Source organism: Squalius cephalus (assembly GCF_949319135.1).
Source record: "Squalius cephalus genome assembly, chromosome: 3".
NCBI classification, from domain to species: Eukaryota; Metazoa; Chordata; class Actinopteri; order Cypriniformes; family Leuciscidae; genus Squalius; species Squalius cephalus.
Genome location: NC_137124.1, coordinates 11130548 through 11155041, shown reverse-complemented (window position 1 = coordinate 11155041; position 24494 = coordinate 11130548). Strand labels below are relative to the sequence as shown.

At 39.4% G+C, this 24494-nt stretch overlaps 1 protein-coding gene across 4 annotated transcripts in view; it reads right to left on the bottom strand.

Moving 5' to 3' along the window:
• Window positions 1-24494, bottom strand: part of dock11 (dedicator of cytokinesis 11) — a 117981-nt gene that overhangs the window by 69532 nt on the left and 23955 nt on the right. For all 4 annotated transcript variants that reach the window (XM_079867744.1, XM_079867746.1, XM_079867745.1 and 1 more), the window contains exons 12-23: window positions 14391-14624; window positions 8801-8923; window positions 8370-8452; window positions 7284-7406; window positions 6231-6307; window positions 5830-6014; window positions 5019-5084; window positions 4815-4907; window positions 2321-2444; window positions 1002-1123; window positions 748-831; window positions 540-629 (exon numbers count right to left, since the gene is read on the bottom strand). In XM_079867744.1, coding sequence (XP_079723870.1) covers window positions 540-629; window positions 748-831; window positions 1002-1123; window positions 2321-2444; window positions 4815-4907; window positions 5019-5084; window positions 5830-6014; window positions 6231-6307; window positions 7284-7406; window positions 8370-8452; window positions 8801-8923; window positions 14391-14624 — 1404 coding nt within the window. The remainder of the gene's footprint in view (window positions 1-539; window positions 630-747; window positions 832-1001; window positions 1124-2320; window positions 2445-4814; window positions 4908-5018; window positions 5085-5829; window positions 6015-6230; window positions 6308-7283; window positions 7407-8369; window positions 8453-8800; window positions 8924-14390; window positions 14625-24494) is intronic.

Here is a 24494-nt window from a genome sequence, read left to right as displayed (position 1 = left end):
AGTAAAGACATTTTTATTGCTACAAAAGATTTCCATTTCAAATAAAATGCTGTTCTTTTGAAATTTCTATTCATCAAAGATGACATTTTCACAAAAATGTTGAGCAGCACAACTGTTTTCAACATTGATAATAATGAGAAATGTTTCTTGAGCAGCAAATCAGCATATTAGGATGATTTCTGAAGGATCTGGAGTAATGATGCTGAAAATTCAGCTTTGCATCACATGAATAAATATCATTTTAAAATGTATTCAAATAAAAAACAGTTATTTTAAATTGTGTTAATACTTCAGAATATTACGGTCTTCAATGCATTTTTGATCAAATAAGCCGCCTTGATGAGCATAAGAGACTTAAAAATCTTACCGACCCTAAATTTTTCAGGCATTTCCTAAATTAGTTCCAAAGAAAAGCTCAAACCATGTGGGTGAGGTTTAACTTAAATGCATGTCCTCTGTTGTTTAAAATGTTTTAAAAGTCCATAATATTGGGTTTAACTCAATTAAATGATGGCATCTGCATTTTCCCTTGTTCTCACCTTTAGGTACTTGACGAGTTCAGCGAGATTGCCCTGCGATGCTGACCTCATCAGCTGGCAACACTGGAAGAAATTGTGGAGGTGCAAATCCTGGATGGGGTGGAATTTACTAGATTTAACGCTTTTATTTTACATAACACTTCATTATTCTCTGTTTAGTACAATGGATTGAAATTAGCTGAACAATCCTTAGATCAGATCAACTTACCTGAGTGTAAATTGTTGATGCTACATTCACTCGCACTTTGAATAATGGTTTGCTATTCTCCACCCATTTGATGTCTGGGGAAGTCTAGAGAAAAAAAAATAATTAAAAAAATGACAGAACGAATCAGTGAATCAACCAAATCACTCAATCTAACCAGTCAATGTACAAACAAACCAACCAATCAACAACTCAACCAACAAACGCACACTTAAAATGAATTTTTAGCATTAGTGTTGCTGAAAAGAAGATTGTACCTTCTTTGAGTCATGGCTTTTGTCAAACATGTAACCCGCTGGTAGATTAGCAGACACAGGAAGTTGTAGCTCTGAGGACTGTATTCTGCCATCCTTCAATAAAGGAGTCCAGGAATAACCCACTGTAGAGAGCGAAAAGGTCAATAGAGTGCAACAGTGCTCGCCCACTTTTTCAGCAGAGTTGGTTCCAGATGTATTTTTTCTATTCATTTCTCCCATCGGGATTTCAAAAAAGTCTTTGTTATAAGCCATAAAAAAAAAAAAAGTTATAAGCCATGAACCAAGCCAATCAGCTACAAGGGGAATCATAACATTACAAACTTTGATTTGAAGCAAAAACAATATTTTACAAACTGGACAAAAATTCAAAGGGAAATATATTAAGGTTATTGCAAAATATGCATATATATTCAAATATTTAAATATTTTGAGAGTGTTGGGACATCGCCTCGATTACGTCATTCGCAGTGCTTCATGGGAGTGGGCGGAGCTAAAGGGAACTATTGGCATGTTTTGCTTGTCTGGACTCTGATTGGTGGAATTTTCTGTGCAGCATCATGGGTAATGATTTTTTCCACCACGGATTCCCCTGTTAAACACGATTATTTTAAAACTAAGTTGAAATAGTGTGGGCTGCCCGCTTCAACCGAAGCAAATACTATTGATTAACAACCTCGTAGCTCACAGTAGGTCTACATTTAAAGGTTTATATAAGTTATTGTTAAAAATCGTTACTTCCAGAACCGACTGTAGCACTCATTTCCATACACACACACACACACACACATACTACCGTTCAAACATTTGGGGTTGGTAACATTTTTAAATGTTTATGAAAGAAGTCTCTTAGGCTCCCAAGGCTGCATTTATGAATAATTTTTTGAAATATTATTACAACTTAACATAACTGTTTTCTATTTAAATCTATATTTAAAATGTAATTTATTCTGGTAAAGCTGAATTTTCAGCATCATTACTCCAGTTTAGTTGTCACATTATGTTCATGAATGTTCATTATCCTTCAAAAATCATTCTAATATGCTGATTTGCTGCTCAAGAAGCATTTATCATTATTATCAACGTTGAAAACAATTGTTCTGCTTAATATTTTTTTGTGGAAACTGTGATACATTTTTTCAGGATTCATTGATGAATAGAAAGTTCTAAAGAACAGCATTTGTTTGAAACAGAAATCTTTCGTAACATTATAAATGTCTTTACATTTAATGCATCCTTGCTGAATAAAAATCTTAAATAAAAATCAAACTGACTCCAAACTTTTGAACGGTAGTGCATACTGTACACAAACAAACACTCACCCAGTGTTTCCACTCCCTCTCGCTTCTTGGTGGTGGTTTTGTTGCCAACATCACAGCTTATGTGGTAGAAAGTAAAGAGAATGTGATGCTTCTCATGGAGATGAACAGGGAGCTCGATTTTAATCTGTGACAGAAATGAAAATACTTAAACATTAAAGGGATAGTTCACTTTGAAATTAAATTTTGGTATGTTTTAGCTTACCTCAAGGGCATCCAAGATGTAGGTGTCTTTGTTTCCGCAGTAGTTTCAATTTTGATATTTTTAGGTCAAACCGTTCTTGTCTGTCAGTCATATAAGTGTGACGTGTGCGCGCGTTCTGGCTTAGTCTGCACAAGCGCCGGAAATCTCTGTGTAAACAATGAGTGACGTACACGCGTGAGAGATCACTTCCGGCGCTTGCGCTTGCGCAGACTAAGCCAGATCGCACGCACACGTCACACACCAGGAAGCGCCTGCGCCCTCAGATCACTTGGAGGTGGTTGTGTATAAGAGGTAAAAACAATATAAATACTGTTCGTTTTCTCACACAAACCGCTCGTTTCGTGTCTTAGGCCATCAATATGTTAGCCTGGTTAAAACCAGACCATTCTCAGTAGTACCATCAATGTGTACTTACGATGGGGAATTGTTTAATTTGGACTTCTCTGTGCATGCTCTTTGAGACAGTGACCATAGACCTGCATTATATCGCTGACAGACAAGAACGGTTTGACCTAAAAATATCAAAATTGAAACTACTGCGGAAACAAAGAAACCTACATCTTGGATGCCCTTGAGGTAATCTAAAACATACCAAAATTTAATTTCAAAGTGAACTATCCCTTTAAGGGAAACTTGACTAATTTAATTTTAACCTAGTTCTTGTACAAAAAAAATTATGTAAGACTAATTTGATCTCATAAATACAGTACATGAAAAGTAAACATGTTATTATTATGTGACACAAAATGAGTAAATAATGACAGAATATGAACACATTGGGCACTATTTTAAAGATCTAAGTGCATGGTCTAAAGCGCACAGCGCAAGTTCACTTAGGGCGAGTCCGAATCCACTTTTGCTAGTTTAATGACGGGAAAAATGGTCGGCGCTCCAGGCGCATGGTCTAAAAGGGTTGTCCCTATCCTCTTAATGAGTAATGGGTGTGTTTTGGGATTTAAACCCAAAACGTTAAACCAATCAGAGTCTCACCTCCCATTCCCTTTAAATGCCAGTTGCGCTCGCGCCATGGCAGATCCGCTATTTACATGACGGAATTTGATTGTGGAAAGACCGAAGGCGTCTCCAGAGCGCAAACGGATCTGCTTGTGTGCGAGGTAAAAGCGCGCAAGCAGACCATCTACGGGACAAGCCGGATTCCACCATCTTTATGTACACAATAATAATATTTTACATTGTAATTTTTTTCTTTTAAATATTTGGCATGTTTGTGTGCTGCTGTGCGTCCCTGTGTGTGTAATAAGCAGAGTGTACAAGCATTGTGGACCCGCCTATACGCGCTCATTAAATAACATAAATATTAAAAATATTGCGCAGTCTATTTCTGTCTCAAAATAGCAACGCACCAACAATGCGCCAGAACACACCTCGTTTTCAGACCAGCACGCCCATGGGCGCACAAATGGGCGCAAATGCATTTGCTATTTAAACAACGTGGCGCAGGATGTGAAAATGAAAACTGCGTCGGACTGAAAGTAGCAAAAAACACTTGCGTCGCGCTTGGCGCTGCATTGCGCCGGGTGTAAGATAGGGCCCAATGTCTTAATCCATATTATGCATTTTGTTTATAAAGGTTTTCTAGGGGAAAAAGCTTGACGTGCAATTTAACGTGTTGCATTTATATTCTGGGCTCATCTGTTTGCCTGGATATAATACGCATCATCAATACAATTTTTGGTGAATGGCTCCTTTGAGGCTCTCCAGCTGATGACATCATTAGACTCTGTCCAGCAAATACCGTAGCACACGGCTTTATTGGCTATGTCTGTGCCTACTGAATGTGTCGATGTCTTGTGACTCATTTCTCTACTGAGCGAATAATATGTCTTTAACATCTTGGCCCTGAGGGTCCAGTGAAGCCTAACAGGATGCGTCTCTGGAATGATTCAGATATTGTCTAGGGAAAACTCATGCTTTGTGTTGTTTATGACTCAACATCATTGGCATTGACTGGGTACTGAATTATGTAATAGTTTTTGGTCTCAATAAAAAAGTGTGGACTCACATTTTATGAGCTATTAGTGTTCTCAGATATATACACATTATAAATATTTATTATTTAACAATGATGATAATTCATAGATGTCTTATTTAATCAATAATGATGTTGATATTTTTACTACACAAAACCTTTTTGTTAATTACGATAAGTCCAATATGACGTGATGTATTCTGCTAAATAGATTCATATTTATTTACGGTGACTGTGAGATTATGTTGCTGTGCAGTTGAGCAAAAAGAATTACACTACATGACAATATGCGGATTTATTACCTCATCATAAAACTCCGGACACTGATTGTGATGCAAAACTGCAGCAAAAGCACTGGTGGTGAAAAGCGGATCCCCAGGCTTGCCGTAGATACACTAAAAGCAATCAGTGGTTAATCAATAACACATTATACTGCACTAATTATTAAATATTAAAGAACTTATGGAACAATGCTGGTACCACATGAAGAATAATCATTCAGTCACCTTCAACGGACCGACTCCCTCCTCATCAGAATCCTTGAACTGAACACACACTGCAACGTTCCGAGCCTGAGAGGAAACACACACGCTGCATTAGACCGCATGGGCAGAAATATGTATTATGTAATATGTATATATATATATAAGTGTGTGTGTGTGTGTGTGTGTGTGTATGATTTCATTTTTGATATGAAATCAACATATACTTTGCAACTAAATAATCTTTGCAATGCAACTTAATTATCAAAGATAAAGAATTATTTGCCCCCTCCGTTTGAATAAGCACAATGCATTTGCAAATAATATATTATATGCAACAGACAAGGCTATTTTAGTTTATAAATATGGCATAATATCAAAGGTATAATTAGATGCTAAGCTAGTAGATGCCAGTGTCTTTGACAACATGTAAAATGCAGATTGAGAAGATCATTATAAAGCAACATGTATTGTGTAAAATGATATATTGCAAATTAATAAAAACTGAATAAAAGGCAATGAACAGATGTCATTAGAAACCATGAGGAATAGATCTGTATACATGTTTGGTAGCATCTCTAATTTAGAAGAAAATAAGTTGGTGAGCAACAGGGCAAACAGCCAGTGTCATACGCTTTCCAGCAGTGCAGGAGGAAGCAATTAACCCTGAAGTCTGTTTAATTAGAGATACGATCTTTCGTGAATTGATTATGAATAGAATCCCGGGGGCTTTTCACAAAGCCTCATGTTTGAAAACACGTAGGCAGACATTGTTACTGCTCGAAGGAGCTTGTTGTTTTACCACCACCCACAGCTTCCCAGTTACACCAATTACCTTGGCAAATGTCTTCTGATTGTCGTATTTGAGCTGCTGAGGATAGACGTAGAGATGGTTCTTGTAGATGGTGAATGGGTGGTTGTATCTCGCCTCTTCTGGAACAAACTCCTCCACTTCCACAAAAACCCTCTCACACTGTTCCTCGAACGGCTTCACAGGAATATAAGATGATGTGACCGAGTCTACGAAGATAAAGGTTATATAGTAAACGCCACAATCATCAAACCACTTTCCACAAATAAGAGTACAAATTCAGATGACAGTGTTACAAGCTGCAAATGTGCCTGTAGATAAAGAGCTACTGAGATGTCAATAAATGAATGACCTTTAGATTCAAAAGAGATGTTAGCAAATGTTAAATGCCAAAGCAATTAACATAACAGACAAAACAAACTTACTTGACAAATCTGGGGGAACACACTCAACACTGATGTTAATTTGTCCAGGGATTATCTGCAGTTTGTTCTTCTCTGGCCTATAAAGAAAAATGTCTCTTCAAAACACTGAACTCTTAGTGCATTATGCAATAAAGCGACTAACGAGGAAATACATGCATGGTGGATGAGCGGGATTTTGCCAAGTGGAACACGTCATTCCCATCAACTAATCAGATTTTAGGGGTAGAGAAAGGGTTGTGGTTTAAATTAATCTTAGGGTGTGTTCACACTTGTAATTTGGTTCTCTTGTTTCTTTTGGTCTGGGCCAAAAAAAAGGCTTTTATGACATATTTTTCGACGGAAGGTACCAAACATCCAAAACAATGCTGTGCACTGGGCCACATGCGCTCGTTGCTTTTGTGGACATACAGTATGATGGTATTTTTTACTAGCTGAGAACTCGTGAAGAGCTTATAAAATGTGTAAAGGAGTCAAAACAGCGGCAGGAATCCCTCCGTCACACACACAGATCTGAGAGACGCGGTTCTGATGCCTTTACCGAACTGTGATGGGCAACATCTCGACTATGATGAGAAGAACCATTTATGCTTGAGCATTCTGTCCTTTTTAAGGTTGTATCTTGTGAAATCATGTCCTGTTTTTGGTTTGTTTATATGTCTTTGGTCCGTGTTGCGTTCATATTTCATTCGAACCGCACCACAGTTCAGAAGCGGACTGAAAAGACCCATCTTTTCAGTGTCTCGCTCCGCTTGTTTGGTGGCACCACAGTTCAGATGGCAGTGTTCACACTTATTCAAATGAACCGCACTAACAGAGCAATCGCACCAGTGTTCGTTTTAATCGGACCAAACATGTCAAGTGTGAACACATTCTTAGAGGCTGGACACCACTCTTATCACTTCCCTTTGATTAATGATTAGTTCATATTTAGGGTTTAGTTTCAGGATAAAATTAGTACTATGATTGTTTGATAGACATGCGGATCCAGGATCCTTTCCTACCAGACATCCAGGCATCAAAAGACAGTGTTAAAGATAGATAGTTATCACTCACTTTTTGAGATCAGTCAATAGTTTGATGAGGTCTTCTGTGGAAATCTTGCTACTGTCTTGGCGGTAGAGTGGAGAGAACTTCCCATCCATGTCTAAACTGCCTTGGGAATCTTTGAACACCTGTCTGAAGCCACACAACACACACACCCTGATGTATTTGGCATTTATTTCCGGAGTGTACTGACTGTGACGTTCCAGTTTGAAAGGCACATAATTCTACTTAATGTAGAACTCAGATAATATAACTCACACTCTTACTAGTCCATTAAAGTGATAGTTCACCAAAAATACAAATTCTGTCAGCAATTACTCGTTAGTAATTAGTCGTTCCAAACTCTTTGAAACACAAATGAAGAGCTTTTTGATGAATCTGAGAGATTTCTGTCCCTCTATAGACAGTCTACTCAACTACCACTTTGACGCTTCAAAAAGTTCATAAAGAGATTGTAAAACTAATCCATATGAATTGAGTGGTTTAGTCCAACTTTTCTGAAGAGACTCGATCACTTTATAGGCTGAACAGATTTAATTTAGGATTTGATTCACAATATAAACATTCATCAACTCACACATCAGTTGTGGTAAAGTGCACAACTGCGCAAACATGAAGCACAAACATGTTCGCTTGACATACAAGAACCAATAAGGTTCATTCTCGTGTTACGCAGCAAGTTTGAGTTTCAGCACGAACCAACAAATTTTTTTTTGCCTGTTGAGCAGGTTCGGTTGAACTTCTGTTTATGTTTGCAGATTAATGTTTATATGTAAATAAAAAGGTTAAGTTAAATCTGTTTATCATATAAACCGATCGAGTCTCTTTAGAAAATTGTGGACTAAACCACTCAGCTCATATGGATTAGTTTTATGATCTCTTTATGAACTTTTTGAAGCGTCAAAGTGGTAGTTGCGTAGCTGTCAATGGAGAGTACAGAACTGGCTCATATTTCATCAAAAAGATGTTCTTTTGTTTTCTGAAGATGAACGAAAGTCTTACAGGTTTGGAATTTGTAATTACTAACACAATTTTTATATTTGTGTGAACTATCCCTTTAAGTGAATATGAATAAGAAGTGAGTTACTGTCTTACTTGGCAGCCCAAGCGAAGGGCATCCGGTACTGGCCCAGCCGTTGGCACGTCTGCTTGGCAGTCTTCAGGACTTTCTGCACTGTCTGAGAAACAGACACATAAAAATACATGGAAATATTCTACAGTACATTCTGGAAGCATTTAAATCTGAATTAACAAAAGCCAAAACCTCTGGAAATACTGGAAGTATGACAAATCATGAGTTAATGGAATGAGAAGCCACACTTTAACAACTTTATAAATACAACACATCTTATATTATCTTTATACACTATTCTTGTATTTTCCCCATCAGACTGATATTTAAAATGTTAAAGTGCCTCCTAGACAGCTTGTTGTCTGTTATGCAATGCTCTGTTCAAGTAGAAAGACATCATGCCTAAGAAGATTTTACAGTTCTCTTGAAGAATGTGTGTTATTCAGCAGCAGACCTTGCTGATGTCGGAGGTCTTAATGTAGGGCTCAGCGCAATGGGTAATGCCATTCTGTAAAACCTTTTCCACCCGTGCCAGCAGGAAGATGTCTGTGTGAGGGTTGGTGACGGAGAAAATACCCTGGATGAGACAAAAGTTATACTGTGGTTGTACGTATATTCTTAAATAAAGAGGAAAATTAAATACATTGACAGATGGTTTGTTGATTATGGAAGTTCATTGTAATTAAACACCCCCCGACCCCCCTCATCCTCAGTCACAAAGAGCCGAAGCACAACCAAAACAATTTCTTCTGCGAAATGCATGCAGTTTTGTTTTTTAACCGCCAGAGGGCCAAAAGTTACATAGTGTACCTTTAACTCGAGTAAATAAATGGAAAAAAGAGTGAGTATAGTGGTTTAGATTTTTTTGCTAATTTGTTACTGTTTGATCCTGATAGAATAATAATAATTAAACACATATGTACCTGAACACAGAGATTGAAAGAGAGGGAAATTTATTCCTGGCCTCTGCAGACTTGTCAATTCACAATCAATTCATCCAAGTCATCAAAAGAAATCAAATTCATAACAATTTAAACTGCAAGACATTGCTCATACTCTTTAGTTTCTGTCTTTCTATCATTGTGTCTATTTCTCTCTCTCTCTTCTTCCTCTAACAACACATTCAGCCATCTCTTCTTCTTCATGTCAGCTGCCCTGCCCTGTGTTTCACCGGGGACCTGCGTAATGTCAGTTCCAGTAAAGCCACGTCACATTCCCCAGCCTGCCAGCAGAGGCTTGAGACAGTCATGGCACTGGCTTTGATTTAGTGTGTGTAGCATTAGTGCTATGAAACAGTACTGTGTTAAAAATTAAAGCTGTTTCTGGCCTGGCCACACGCCACGCACGGCATGGCATGCTCAAACGCATGAAAACACACACTTGTGAGCACACTCAGATAAGTAGCCTAGGCCTTGAGGGGATTAGTGAAGTTTAGCAATTCATGATTAATAACTAGAAAACTTCAATACCCAAGATAAAAAGGTGCATTTATTTAGCCCAGTTCTCCATGTCATCCTACTTTAAAAGTGACAGATGTAAATAATAAAGCAAAAAACTGTTTTCACTTTTCAGTTGTATACTCTTAACTCAGTGCTAATGTACTATGAATGTTCATGTGCACATGATTTTGCATTTGTGGCAGTTATTGCAAAATGGACACAGGCTTTCAACAGAAGGCAGGAACACAATGACGAGGGAAAATGACGCAAGTCAGCCAAACATCGACTATATTCAGCCACCTGCAGCCCTGCAAACTGCATGGATGTGCAAAAATCTGAAACCACATTGACTTCCCCTATCAGAAGCACAGCAGAAGCATCCTTCTTATTCAGCAGTGCTGGACAATGCTTACTGGGAAGGGTTGCCAGTCATTTACAGAAATATTCAGCAGAGTGCAGATTTTAAAAGGTGACCAGGGTAAATCTGTCACGATCTAATGAACAAAAAGCTCTCTCTTGGTTTTTAGTGATGCTTGCTAAGGCTTTTTTTGTCTGGTGGACCATAAAACAGGCACACAATAAAATCCATATACTTCCTTTGAGGAAAGGAGCCATTTTCTAGTGACAAGAATATCATAGAGACCCGAAAGTGGGGCCTGTAAGCAACCAACCACATAGCAATACACTAAAGACAATAATATAATATAATATAATATAATAATCAATTAGAGCTGTCAATTTGACCCTTCAAAGGGAGCTTGATTGACAGGTGATCTGACCAATCATACTTCGCCATCCGCCATTTTGTCCGACAAAGCAGTCAGGACTCAGGAGAGTTAGTAGATTAACATGGGAGGATTTGAACTTGAAAAACGGAGTGTAATGACGCCTTTCCGTGGTTAAAACAACATTCCTTCTTATGTTTGTTCATGTTTATTTGAGGCTATAAATTAACTAGAAGGAAGAGATGATCGGTTCACGAGCAGCTTTAACTGATGCTCTAGTCTACAGCGATCTGTCACGACACATTAAAGAGCCACAAAACGGTATTTATTGTTTAAATTTCTTTTAAAAAAATGACCAAATTTGAAAGGTGAGACTTTGTTTAATATGTTTAATACCAAACGTAACCGAAAAGTAACCTGGTCTGTCCTGTCTGTCAGCGTGTTGTCAGTCTCCTCTCTGCTCCGCGATGTATTTCTCACTGCGTGAGAACATGGTGTGGCGTGAGAGCAGCGTAGCTTGTCGGACATAGCGACAGTAACTAAGGGGGGCGGGTCTTTGCGAACGGTCAAATTGGTTAAAAAAATGAACTAAATAATCACACGTTTTTCTGTAACTAATCACGATTAATCGCAGCTTACATTAAAGTTTTTAATATATTTTTATACAGTAATAATTTTACATTTAATCTCAAAATGTATGTAGAAACAACAAAGACAGTAGCCTATATTTTAAATGTTTGTTTAATGGCATCTTTTTATGAAAGAAGGCCAATATCACAGATACCAATACTACTGATGTCTTTATGAAAAACTTTTTTTCTCAATTTATCCATTAATTATAGCCATTCAGCATTACAGTATAATTGAAAGCTATCAATTTGAACATTTATTAGACTTTTTTTTTTAACAAACTTTTAATTTAAGTGAACTTAAAACAATCTTCACATAAACCCGTTATAATAAATTTCACATTTAGCAGTGCCCTTCAATTTATCAGAGCTCAGATTTTTCTATTGGCCCAGTCAGACCAGTTCAGATTTTTACTTGCCCTGTCAAAATGCACAAAAAGGATTTTTTTTTTTTATAGTTTAACTTTTTGACCCATGTAACCTTGTAAACAGTGCTGTAAGATTTTCAGGTAGGTCTAACAGGTTGGATATATACAGAAATTGAGTAAAGTTATCAAACACTTCACTGTGTGAACATTAAATAGGCCTATAGATGAATCCTTATTAAAGCTACAAACGTTATTCAGAGTCAGAGAAGTGAGTGAATTTCTCTTTTTCTTTTGTTCTTTGATTATCCTTCATGACAGACAGCAACAGGTTTATTAGGCTGCTGTCCGCACATGACGTGGATCTGACACGCATCCTATCTTCTCACAACTCTTTATGTTCCTTTAAGACTTCACTGAACTCATTTAACACTCTGCTTACGAGGATACTCGACAAAACGGCATAATTTTGTGTGTTTTTGTCCGTTCAAGCACTGTCTGAAGCAGCTTTCTGTGCGCACGAGTGTGTGTGTGTGTCACACAGACAGGAGATTCACAGACACATGCGCCAGTAGTAAAACACTGCATTCTCTTTTGTGTCTTATCACGCTTGAATGGTTTAAAAGCATTTGCATGAATAAGAGTGTGATCATATAATAGCCTGACATCGTCATACTCAGATTCTAGTCAGAATGTGAGTCTGATACTGCTCCATTGAGCTGTGATTATGGGGCGTGTTTCAACCGAACCAGGAAAGAAAATGCCTCTGAACTCAATTGGATAGACCTACAACTAATCAGAGCAACGGAGTAAGTGACGTATGTTTTTCATTCATGTTTCTGATCGACAAATGCCTTGATCGCGGTTCTCTGTTCCTCTTTTAAAATGAATGCGCTGTCGATATCTTCTATAACAGACGCGATGGCGGAATCTACACATAATGTTTCGTAAACAAAGTTCGGGAGGAGCACGTTCAAATAATCAATCCAATCAACTTGTCATCAAACAATTACCATGTCTACCAGAAACAGAATGCAATGACGTGGAAGTTTCAAATTGCAATATTTTATTCAGAATACAACATAGATGACATATCAAATGTTTAAACTGAGAAAATGTATCATTTTAAGGGAAAAATAAGTTGATTTTAAATTTCATGCCATCAACACATCTCAAAAAAGTTGGGACAAGGCCATGTTTACCACTGTGTGGCATCCCCTCTTCTTTTTATAACAGTCTGCAAACGTCTGGGGACTGAGGAGACAAGTTGCTCAAGTTTAGGAATAGGAATGTTGTCCCATTCTTGTCTAATACAGGCTTCTAGTGCTCAACTGTCTTAGGTCTTCTTTGCCGCATCTTCCTCTTTATGAGGCACCAAATGTTTTCTATGGATGAAAGATCTGGACTGCAGGCTGGCCATTTCAGTACCCGGATCCTTCTTCTACGCAGCCATGATATTGTAATTGATGCAGTATATGGTCTGGCATTGTCATGTTGGAAAATGCAAGGTCTTCCCTGAAAGAGACGACGTCTGGATGGGAGCATATGTTGTTCTAGAACTTGGATATACCTTTCAGCATTGATGGTTCCTTTCCAGATGTGTAAGCTGCCCATGCCACACGCACTCATGCAACCCCATACCATCAGAGATGCAGGCTTCTGAACTGAGCGCTTGTAACAACTTGTCCTCTTTAGTCCGGATGACATGGTGTCCCAGTTTTCCAAAAAGAACTTCAAATTTTGATTCGTCTGACCACAGAACAGTTTTCCACTTTGCCACAGTCCATTTTAAATGAGCCTTGGCCCAGAGAAAACACCTGCGCTTCTAGATCCTGTTTAGATATGGCTTCTTTTTTGACCCATAGAGTTTTAGCCGGCAACGGCGAATGGCACGGTGGATTGAGTTCACCGACAATGTTTTCTGGAAGTATTCCTGAGCCCATGTTGTGATTTCCATTACAGTAGCATTCCTGTATGTGATGCAGTGCCGTCTAAGGACCCGAAGATCACGGGCATCCAGTATGGTTTTCCGGCCTTGACCCTTACGCACAGAGATTGTTCCAGATTCTCTGAATCTTTGGATGATATTATGCACTGTAGATGATGATAACTTCAAACTCTTTGCAATTTTTCTCTGAGAAACTCCTTTCTGATATTGCTCCACTATTTTTCGCCGCAGCATTGGGGGAATTGGTGATCCTCTGCCCATCTTGACTTCTGAGAGACACTGCCACTCTGAGAGGCTCTTTTTCTACCCAATCATGTTGCCAATTGACCTAATAAGTTGCAAATTGGTCCTCCAGCTGTTCCTTCTATGTACATTTAACTTTTCCGGCCTCTTATTGCTACCTGTCCCAACTTTTTTGGAATGTGCTCTCATGAAATCCAAAATGAGCCAATATTTGGCATGACATTTCAAAATGTCTCACTTTCAACATTTGATATGTTATCTATATTCTATTGTGAATAAAATATAAGTTTATGAGATTTGTAAATTATTCCATTCCTTTTTTACTCACAATTTGTACAGTGTCCCAACTTTTTCTGATTTGGGGTTGTATAATGTAACGCTAGCCAAAGGATGACGGAAAAAAAACGGATGCAGCGTTAATTGGGTTAAATATTTTTACCATGTTAATCTGAAAAAATGTATCGCATGCGTTAGCGCGTTACTTTTGACAGCACTAAATATATATATATATATAATATATAAATATATAATAATAATAATAATAGATAAATATATTTTAAAAAGTCTTTATATAAGATAATTTTATCACTATGGTATTAGAAGAACAGCATTTTCATTTAGCAAAGGATTATTAAAAGTGACTTTTAATTAAACATCTCAAGAAAGCCATCACCATTATCATGAGTGTCTTTTACCTGAGTGGGGAAGCGTAAGAGAGACTCTGCGACCCTCTGGATAACCGGTAGGCCGTGTCCGTTCGTCCTGATCGCTTCATTTGCGTCTCCTCCTCCTGGTTCTGGTGTTCCAGGTGAGCCGTTTTGGATCATTTCCCTCACGCAGGGTGGGTTGAGGTCAACATGGAAGTCTGCAGAGATCTTACAGCCTTTGGACAGATCAAACAACGCTAGGCTGATGAAGAACGGCTCTACCTGAGGAGAAACACAATAGTTGGGAATGTCATTACACCTTCTTTTACTTTCTTTGACCTCATCTTTACCTTGATTCACACACAGCATTTGATGAAGAGCAATTTGTATTGTCTGAGAAGTATTATATACTGTGAGAATCATATAGTGGGATGCTGATATAAATTATATAATATAATGCCAGCAAATTAGAAGCAAAAGACTGTACTTTTCATTTTTATGAACCAGCACATCTTTGTATGTAATTTCACTCCATTCCCATCAGTCATGTCTGTCTAGATACTTCAACAAAGTGTGGGAAAGTCGAGACGTGTTCTGAGGGAGCAGTAGTTTTCCAAACCAAGCTGACGAATGCCAGCATTCCTTCCCTGGAGCCATTAAAAGTGCTTCACTGAGCGTGTTCATATTCATCACTGGTTCTGGATGAGTCCTCTGTCCTCATGCCAAGAATCTATAATTCATCTCTCATTCAAGAACTCCCTGATATTCAGTGATACTGACCTATAACTGCTGTTCACTGACAATGAAAGTTACACAATAGTTGACAAATGTATTTAACCAGGAGCCCTATTTTATTCAGTGTTGTAGCTTAAAGTCCCCCTGCAGTTAACAATTTGATCCGTTAAAACTCATCTTTCATAATCAAAGTGACCTATTTAAGCGTTCTTTTCATGTGAAAATAATTTCTTCACGGATGCTGAAGAAATCCATGAAAGGGATTATAAATATAATATTTATATAAATTAGCAGTGCTTGTATCTAAATGTTTTTATTGTAAACTAGTGCAAAATGCCCGTGCAAAATCAGTTTTTGTGTGTGTTTTTAGTAATTGTTGGTTTGGTGTGTTTGAGTGCTCATTGTTGCAATTACACAGCAAAAGTTCAGTGACATTTTTATTTGTGCATGGTAGAAAGCACACAGTGAACTCTGAGAAAACGCGATGTTTGTTCACTAACAAACAGTTAGTGAATAGGCAACTACAAATGATGGCCGTGAAAGAGAATGTGAACGCATTGAATAGGATATGTTTAGTTAGTGAATAGCATAGGCTACTATTACACAGTAGCGTTAACGTTAAGCGCACCTGAATGAAATATAATATTCAGAAGTAAACAGCATAGCTGACATATAGATTCAGTTTACGTCCACAAATGAATAAGCGTGTCGATTCAGGGAGCAGTGCAAAGTGCCCGTGCAAAATCAGTTTTTGTGTGCGTTTTTAGTAATTGTTGGTTTATTGGTAAAGAAAACACATTTTTACTCAAATTAATCAAAATGGATTTATCACATTTTGGAACCAAACTATAATATTCAGAAGTAAACAGTGTAGCTGACAGATTGTCAGAATGTTTATTTTTAAACCACAACCTTCTTGGGGATTCTTTGACCGATACAACCCTCTAGTGTCAGAATGTTTATTTTTAAACCACAACCTTTTAAAAATGATATATTTAACGATATCTTAAGCATTTCTCATCCAAACAACGTCAATCTTGGCACTGCACTTACTCGTGCCCGTGGCAAGACACCTGTCGAATTTGAAATCCATCGGACTAACAGTTCGAGAGATATGCGGTTAACAGACACACAGACAGACATACAGACACACAGACAGACAGACGTTCCTGTAATTTATAGATAGATAGATAGATACAGGCCTAGGTGAGATCACTAGTGACATCATCACAGCTGAGAAAAATTAGAATGTTGACAGTTGCTATAGCGTCAGTCTGTTTGACTATCTGCATTACACTGTTTCTTACTTTAATACAACAGTTTGTTTGATATTGGAAGATTTTTTCTGCTTGAAAATAATATTTACTCTGCAAGTTTCATTCTGCTCGGTTGCAACATCAAGAAATGCTGATCACTTTGAGTCTGCTGCTGGTGCGTTACTTTTTCACCAGGGCGAACAAACATGCATCTAATACAATGCAGTCGGAACGAACCACACAAGAAAAAACGATCGCAAAGACAAAGAAAGGAAAACTGGAATGGCATTTAAAAAAATATCGAAGTAAGTACATTGTCATTGCACCATCTCCATCTGAGCATGTAAATCAAGTAAATGATCATTTATGCAGTAAATGATCTCCATCAACTGTGTTTTGATGAGTGCACAATTGAAATGTTTTGTTTTGTGTTATTTGCTGCTCTAGGGCTAGGCCTTAACGCCATTCTTGATGAGGAGGAAGATGCTTTGTTCAGGGCGAGCCCAGCTTTAAAAGGTGATACACTTCATCAAAATCCTTTAACTTCTGGTTTATGTTGTATAATTATAAAAGGGTGATCTTGGCATTTAAAAATAGCTGAATTATTTTTGAATTAACAGTGCAATCAAACAAATATGAGGGTCATTGACAAATTAAGCTTTAAAAAGGTGGTTTTTTAAAAATCTTTTAAAAAAATGATATAATGCATATTTTGAGTCTTGAACAATGTGTTTAAACAAGTTTCTGTTGTTAAATAACATTTCAATGTGTACATTTTTAGCCTAAGTTTAGCTTTAGGAGGGGCAGAAACAGCGGTGTCCATGGTAACGGCTGTACACAAAGCAGCGCAACGATAAAGAAAGATTCAATGAAAATAACATCGAAACTTTTCTAAAGACAGTCAGTTCCCTTCAAAGGTACATTCATATAAAAAAACACGCCGCGTTTTGACTTTGAAACGTGCAGTGCATGTTCATGTTTATTCAACGATGTTCCAAAAAAAAAAAAAAACTAAAAAAGGGGGTAATAAATGTGCCTACAATGGTTTTTATGGGGGAGGTGTCAATTGCATGTGCAAATGTGGCACGCGCAAGCTCCTTATCAATAACGATCATATTGGAGAGCTAAATTATTAAATATGAGTCCCCTTGTAATCTGCTATTGGTGAGTAACTGTTATCTAACGTAGGCTAACGTTACCCTGATCTTTTTGAGGATTCACTCACGTTATCAAAACACTAAATAATATAGATTTTAATATTCTTGCACTTTGTTCGCCCTAGCTAGCCTGGTGATGAAAAAATAAAGATAAAACGTTGTACAAGATCTAAACACATAGATTAATGCGTTAAACAAGCGTATTTGACCGTTATTGCATCTCTTTTGCTTTTACAGTTTCTCGCGCCATGTCAGTAGCAGTTTTAACATTAAGTGACATGGCATCTGACGCACAGAAGCCAATGGCACGTCACTATGCGCATTGGCACATCCGGTGGCACATCCGGTCTTCATTGGCATGTCACCTGACTGACACCGAGTCGCGGAACATGTCACCGTGTTGCGACACCTCCAGTAGCGACTGACAGATTAATCGAACACCTATGGCCTACTGACGTAATTGTGCCACAAAATCCTAAATAAATAGCCTAATTTTGTGATATTTAAAATATCAATTAAACGAATTAAAGTGCATTAATATTTTAATAAACGTGTTATTTGTGTCACGTCTGTATTTGATTGGCATGTGTCACTGAATGTTTTGTAATAGGCTACCAGTGCTACTTTACGTTGTTTATCTCGCAAAGTCACAAACTGCCCATTCTAGGAAAGACACGAAATAAATCTATCATGGGTCACTACGAATAACGTATTAACAGTCGCGTCCGTTACTGTAAACTTTTATTTTTGCGTGATGCTGCACAGACGCACGCCAGTAGGTGTCAGAATAAGTGAGTATAACACTAGCGGTCTTTGGTGTTTTATGCCCCCAACGGCGCCTTCTAGGCAGCGAGGGGATGGGTAGGTTTAAGGTTGAGGGTAGGGTTAGCTGCCTCTAAGGAGCCATTGGGGGCTTAAAACACCATCGAGATTCTCATCTGTGGCTTTAATATTTCAAGTCCTTCCAAAAAGTGTAAAAAATGTATTATTAAAAATCATATGTTTGTTAGGCTATGTATCTGAAAAGGAGTATACCGAGCTACTAGCAATATTCTTTATTTATACAAGTGCAAAAAAGTGCTCAGGACCTTCCTCAGTACCTTTAACATTTCAAAAATAATTTTATGGAATTATTCAATAAATAAAATACATTTTTGTTGTACAAATTAACTATGTGCAATTGTGCATATGGTACATAATCTACATTATACTCCGGCAGACAGCTGCAGGTGTCACTACTGGAGGTGCCACAACATAAAGAGCTCATGTCAGTTTTAGTGACACAGGCCAACTGGCATGTACCAGTGGATATTGGCATGTGCCACTAAAACGTGAGATGTGCCAAATGGATTGCGTCATATGCCACTTGCATAACAATTTGCTTTATGCTGTCAAAAAATATGATTTATAACATCGCTAAGTTAATGTGTAGCCTACAACATACATAATTCGATACAATTATTTTGAAATATTAAAGCCACAGATGAGAATCTTGCGCTGGCTAGTGTTACACTCACTTATTCTGACACCTACTGGCGTGCGTCTGTGCAGCATCACGCAAAAATAAAAGTTTACAGTAACGGACGCGACTGTTAATACGTTATTCGTAGTGACCCATGATAGATTTATTTCGTGTCTTTCCTAGAATGGGCAGTTTGTGACTTTGCGAGATAAACAACAAAGTAGCACTGGTATTACAAAACATTCAGTGACACATACCAATCAAATACAGACGTGACACAAATAACACGTTTATTAAAATATTAATGCACTTTAATTCGTTTAATTGATATTTTAAATATCACAAAATTAGGCTATTTATTTAGGATTTTGTGGCACAATTACGTCAGTAGGCCATAGGTGTTCGATTAATCTGTCAGTCGCTACTGGAGGTGTCGCAACACGGTGACATGTTCCGCGACTCGGTGTCAGTCAGGTGTCATGTCAGTGTCAGTGTGTCGCGATGTCAGTGGCACATGCCAATAATGTCAGTGACACATGCCACTACTGGCACATGCCAATGAAGACCGGATGTGCCACCGGATGTGCCAATGCGCATAGTGACATGTGCCATTGGCTTCTGTGCGTCAGATGCCATGTCACTTAATGTTAATACCGCCTCTCCGCCATGTTTTAAAATGCCGTGTCAAGTTAAAAGTTCAACTTGTGTAAACACGTCTCGACACCCGCGCTTTTTTCCATTTTGTTTGCGTTTTAAAAGCATAATCGCATTCCTTACTTTAGATTACTGCTGTTTTATAGGCCTCACTGTCTGTTATAATATAATAAGGCTATGTCTATGGGACTGCAGTGCAAGTCGACAAGTTATAGTATATGACTGTGTAGGGACTAATTAAGTACATGCTTGATTAGTGATATTAAAGTGTACTTTATTTGTGTTACAAGTACATTACAAATTCATTACGAGTGTCTTCGAAACGTACAAGCCATATACCATACGTGTATTTATTATATTTCAGTAAAAAGTATAGGCTATGCTCAGTCATACCTTTGGCTTAAATTCCAAATACTACAAATTGCACACTTTGTCTTCAATAACAAATGCAGATTAATAAACAAATATTAAATAGCTATACTTTGTACAATATACCATTGTATACTATAATGTATTTTGAAAGTATACTTCAATGCATTGTTACAATTATCATTTTTATCACACAGTTAAAAAATATGCCTAAAATATATATTTTAAGTAAAGTGCAAATAAACAGAATTTTCAGAGTCAGTGCTTTCTCTCTGTCCATGCAATAGATGCACACCCTTGAATGAGTGCGGATTTCTAGTGCATTTACTTGAACTTCTTAGGTAATATCTATGGTTTTAACCCATTTGAGTGGACTGAATATGAATAAAGCTCTCTACGAACTTGACGTGCGATGCCGCGCCGACTGACATGTATGCGCATGAATCACTGTCACACGCACAAGCTCAGAGCAATATTGTAAGTTACTGCATGATAATACATTTTTAACTAGCAGAATACATCGCGATACACATAGTCCCACTTTAGGTTATGTTTTTTAACTATTATAGTATTTTAAAGGGCAAAAACATGAACTTTAACTATTGGCTTTACTTCTTATAAGTCAGCTATCACTGTAGTGTGAAGCCAGTAGCATATAGCATTAGCTCCTGAGCCTGAGATAGGGGGCGTGGTTTTAGCAGCCAGGCACCTCAGCTCCACCCACACCCCGCCTCTTTGTCCATTTTCTGTTATCCGGGAGTGACATGCAGCCAAGATGGCGACGGCCGGCTACTCCCACTTTAGGCTTCAAAAACTCTCTTTAGAAACCTACGGGTGACGTCACGAACACTACGTCCATATTTTTTACAGTCTATAGCCTTGTTCGACTTCATGCAGCTCTGCGCAGACCAATCGGCGGCTGACTTGAAGCAGTGCATGCCGGTTAGAAATTTTGTCCGACTTGATACAGCGCCGACGCCACGTGACTGTGACGTATGCCATCAAAGTACCACAAGTGCGATTTGAGAGTAGCCGGAGAACTCAGCCAGCGCAGCTTCTCAAGAGCGGCTGCACTGGGCTGCTCGAGCTCTGATGACGACACAGCTGTTCCACGATTGGCCGGATTCACCGCATGACAACGATCACGTGTATTTCGTGTTTATTCGAACACCTTTAGTTCCTCTAAAGCTCACAAATCAGGAACCAGAAAGTGTCCGACTTCACGTCTCCGTTTGCTGCTCCTCCCCACCTGCACATGGCTACTCTCGCCGATCGGTTACATCCAGCCGCAGCTGATGTCGAACACACCTTATGGCTTCTCATCACATCTTCTGTCCAATCAAATGCTCTCTAGAATCTGAAGCGTCCCTATTATTCTGAAGCTTTTTCTATTATTCAACAAAAACAAACAATAAATCATTGTAAAATAGGGAAGGGAATCTTTAGGCACCCCATGAGCCGATCAAATTTCTTTAATTGATCTTATTAATAAAACTTAAAGTATTTAATTACATAATTATAAGTAGGCCTACTTATAATAATTACACATTAAAAAACTAAATTAATACAATTACATGTTAATAATTTTAACTAATATAGCTTCAAAACAAATAACAAAGGGGGGAAAAATTACAATCAATAAACAAAGTGTGCTTTCAGTATTTAAGAGTAGGCTGTCTGAATGTTTTCATCTCTTTTGAAATTATAAGATGTGGTTTGTCCTGTCTGTTTAATAACTTAAGATATAACTGACTGTCACATTAATTTCGCATCATAAAAGCATTTATGATTAAATTAAACCACGTAGACGGAGTCGCTCAGAGCTGCATGCTCAAACGCTCTTCGCAAAGCGCGCGTGACTTTGAAATTGAAAGCAGCTTCTGTCAGTGATTTTCATCTTTTTAATATATAAGCCAACTGCATTCCAAGACATATGATGCCTTCGTAGAGCATTTGTAAGTAAAATACCGGCGGGCGAGACCGAGCACTGCAAAAGTAACATCACGCAGACCGCACGTATCTCATATCTTGTGCAATGAAGCCCGCGAATGTCCTTGTAATTCGCTTCCACTTTTCCGAACTTTATTAAAGATTATTTCTCGTAAGGTGTGTGTGTGTGTGAGAGACAGAGGAATTAGAAGCAAGCAGAATTCGGTTGCTTATAAAGCACACGCGTCATCACGTATCTGTGTTTAAAACTAAGCTCAGACATAAATCTGAAATTATCTTAATCGATACAGAATCGTTGGAGAGAATCTCTAACACAATATCACATAAATTAAACATTAACTGTTATTTCCTTGAGCCAGGCCAATATGCGTAGCGTGCCAAGTTGATGCATCATCTGCAATACAGACTGATTTACTCTCGCGTGTCACATGACCAGACTGTAATCGCAGCTTTGCAGTTTAAAAAAATCGCATTTCATCATATCGCGATATTATCGAAAATGCAATTAATTGTTCAGCCCTAGACGTAGTTACTGGACTAACATATACTCCGGGATATTGTTTATTTTGAGTCGGAGTGACTGGCAGACACGTTCAAAAGTGAGTAGCTTTAGAAAACTGGATCTGCGCTGACTCTGATTTTTATTATACTAATAAAAAGTAAATTTAAAAATATAAGAGTTTCTGCTTTCTTCTTTTGCCACAGGGTCTAAGACTGTCTCTGTGAACGACACTGTCTCTGTGAACGACCCTGCCTCTGTGAACGACACTGTCTCTGTGAACGATCCTGCCTCTGTGAACGACACTGTCTCTGTGAACGACCCTGCCTCTGTGAACGACCCTGAGAACGATCCTGCCTCTGTGAACGACCCTGAGAACGATCCTGCCTCTGTGAACGACACTGAGAACGATCCTGCCTCTGTGAACGATCCTGCCTCTGTGAACGACACTGCCTCTGTGAACGATCCTGCCTCTGTGAACGATCCTGCCTCTGTGAACGACACTGCCTCTGTGAACGATCCTGCCTCTGAGAACGACACAGACACTGTGAACGATCCTGCCTCTGTGAACGACACTGCCTCTGTGAACGATCCTGCCTCTGAGAACGACACAGACACTGTGAACGACACTGCCTCTGTGAACGATCCTGCCTCTGTGAACGACCCTGCCTCTGAGAACGACACAGACACTGTGAACGACACTGCCTCTGTGAACGATCCTGCCTCTGTGAACGACCCTGCCTCTGTGAACGATCCTGCCTCTGTGAACGATCCTGCCTCTGTGAACGATCCTGCCTCTGTGAACGACCCTGCCTCTGTGAACGACACTGCCTCTGTGAACGACACTGCCTCTGTGAACGATCCTGCCTCTGTGAACGACCCTGCCTCTGTGAACGACACTGCCTCTGTGAACGACACTGCCTCTGTGAACGATCCTGCCTCTGTGAACGACCCTGCCTCTGTGAACGACACTGCCTCTGTGAACGATCCTGCCTCTGTGAACGATCCTGCCTCTGTGAACGATCCTGAGAACGATCCTGCCTCTGTGAACGACACTGCCTCTGTGAACGACACTGCCTCTGTGAACGATCCTGCCTCTGTGAACGATCCTGCCTCTGTGAACGATCCTGCCTCTGTGAACGACACTGCCTCTGTGAACGATCCTGCCTCTGTGAACGACACTGCCTCTGTGAACGATCCTGCCTCTGTGAACGACGCTGCCTCTGTGAACGACACTGCCTCTGTGAACGACACTGCCTCTGTGAACGATCCTGCCTCTGTGAACGACACTGCCTCTGTGAACGACACTGCCTCTGTGAACGACCCTGAGAACGATCCTGCCTCTGTGAACGACGCTGCCTCTGTGAACGACCCTGCCTCTGTGAACGATCCTGCCTCTGTGAACGACACTGCCTCTGTGAACGACACTGCCTCTGTGAACGATCCTGCCTCTGTGAACGATCCTGCCTCTGTGAACGACACTGCCTCTGTGAACGACACTGCCTCTGTGAACGATCCTGCCTCTGTGAACGATCCTGCCTCTGTGAACGACACTGCCTCTGTGAACGATCCTGCCTCTGTGAACGACGCTGCCTCTGTGAACGACCCTGCCTCTGTGAACGACACTGCCTCTGTGAACGATCCTGCCTCTGTGAACGACGCTGCCTCTGTGAACGACACTGCCTCTGTGAACGACACTGCCTCTGTGAACGATCCTGCCTCTGTGAACGACACTGCCTCTGTGAACGATCCTGCCTCTGTGAACGATCCTGCCTCTGTGAACGACACTGCCTCTGTGAACGACACTGCCTCTGTGAACGATCCTGCCTCTGTGAACGATCCTGCCTCTGTGAACGACACTGCCTCTGTGAACGATCCTGCCTCTGTGAACGACGCTGCCTCTGTGAACGACCCTGCCTCTGTGAACGACACTGCCTCTGTGAACGATCCTGCCTCTGTGAACGACGCTGCCTCTGTGAACGACGCTGCCTCTGTGAACAACCCTGCCTCTGTGAACGACACTGCCTCTGTGAACGATCCTGCCTCTGTGAACGACGCTGCCTCTGTGAA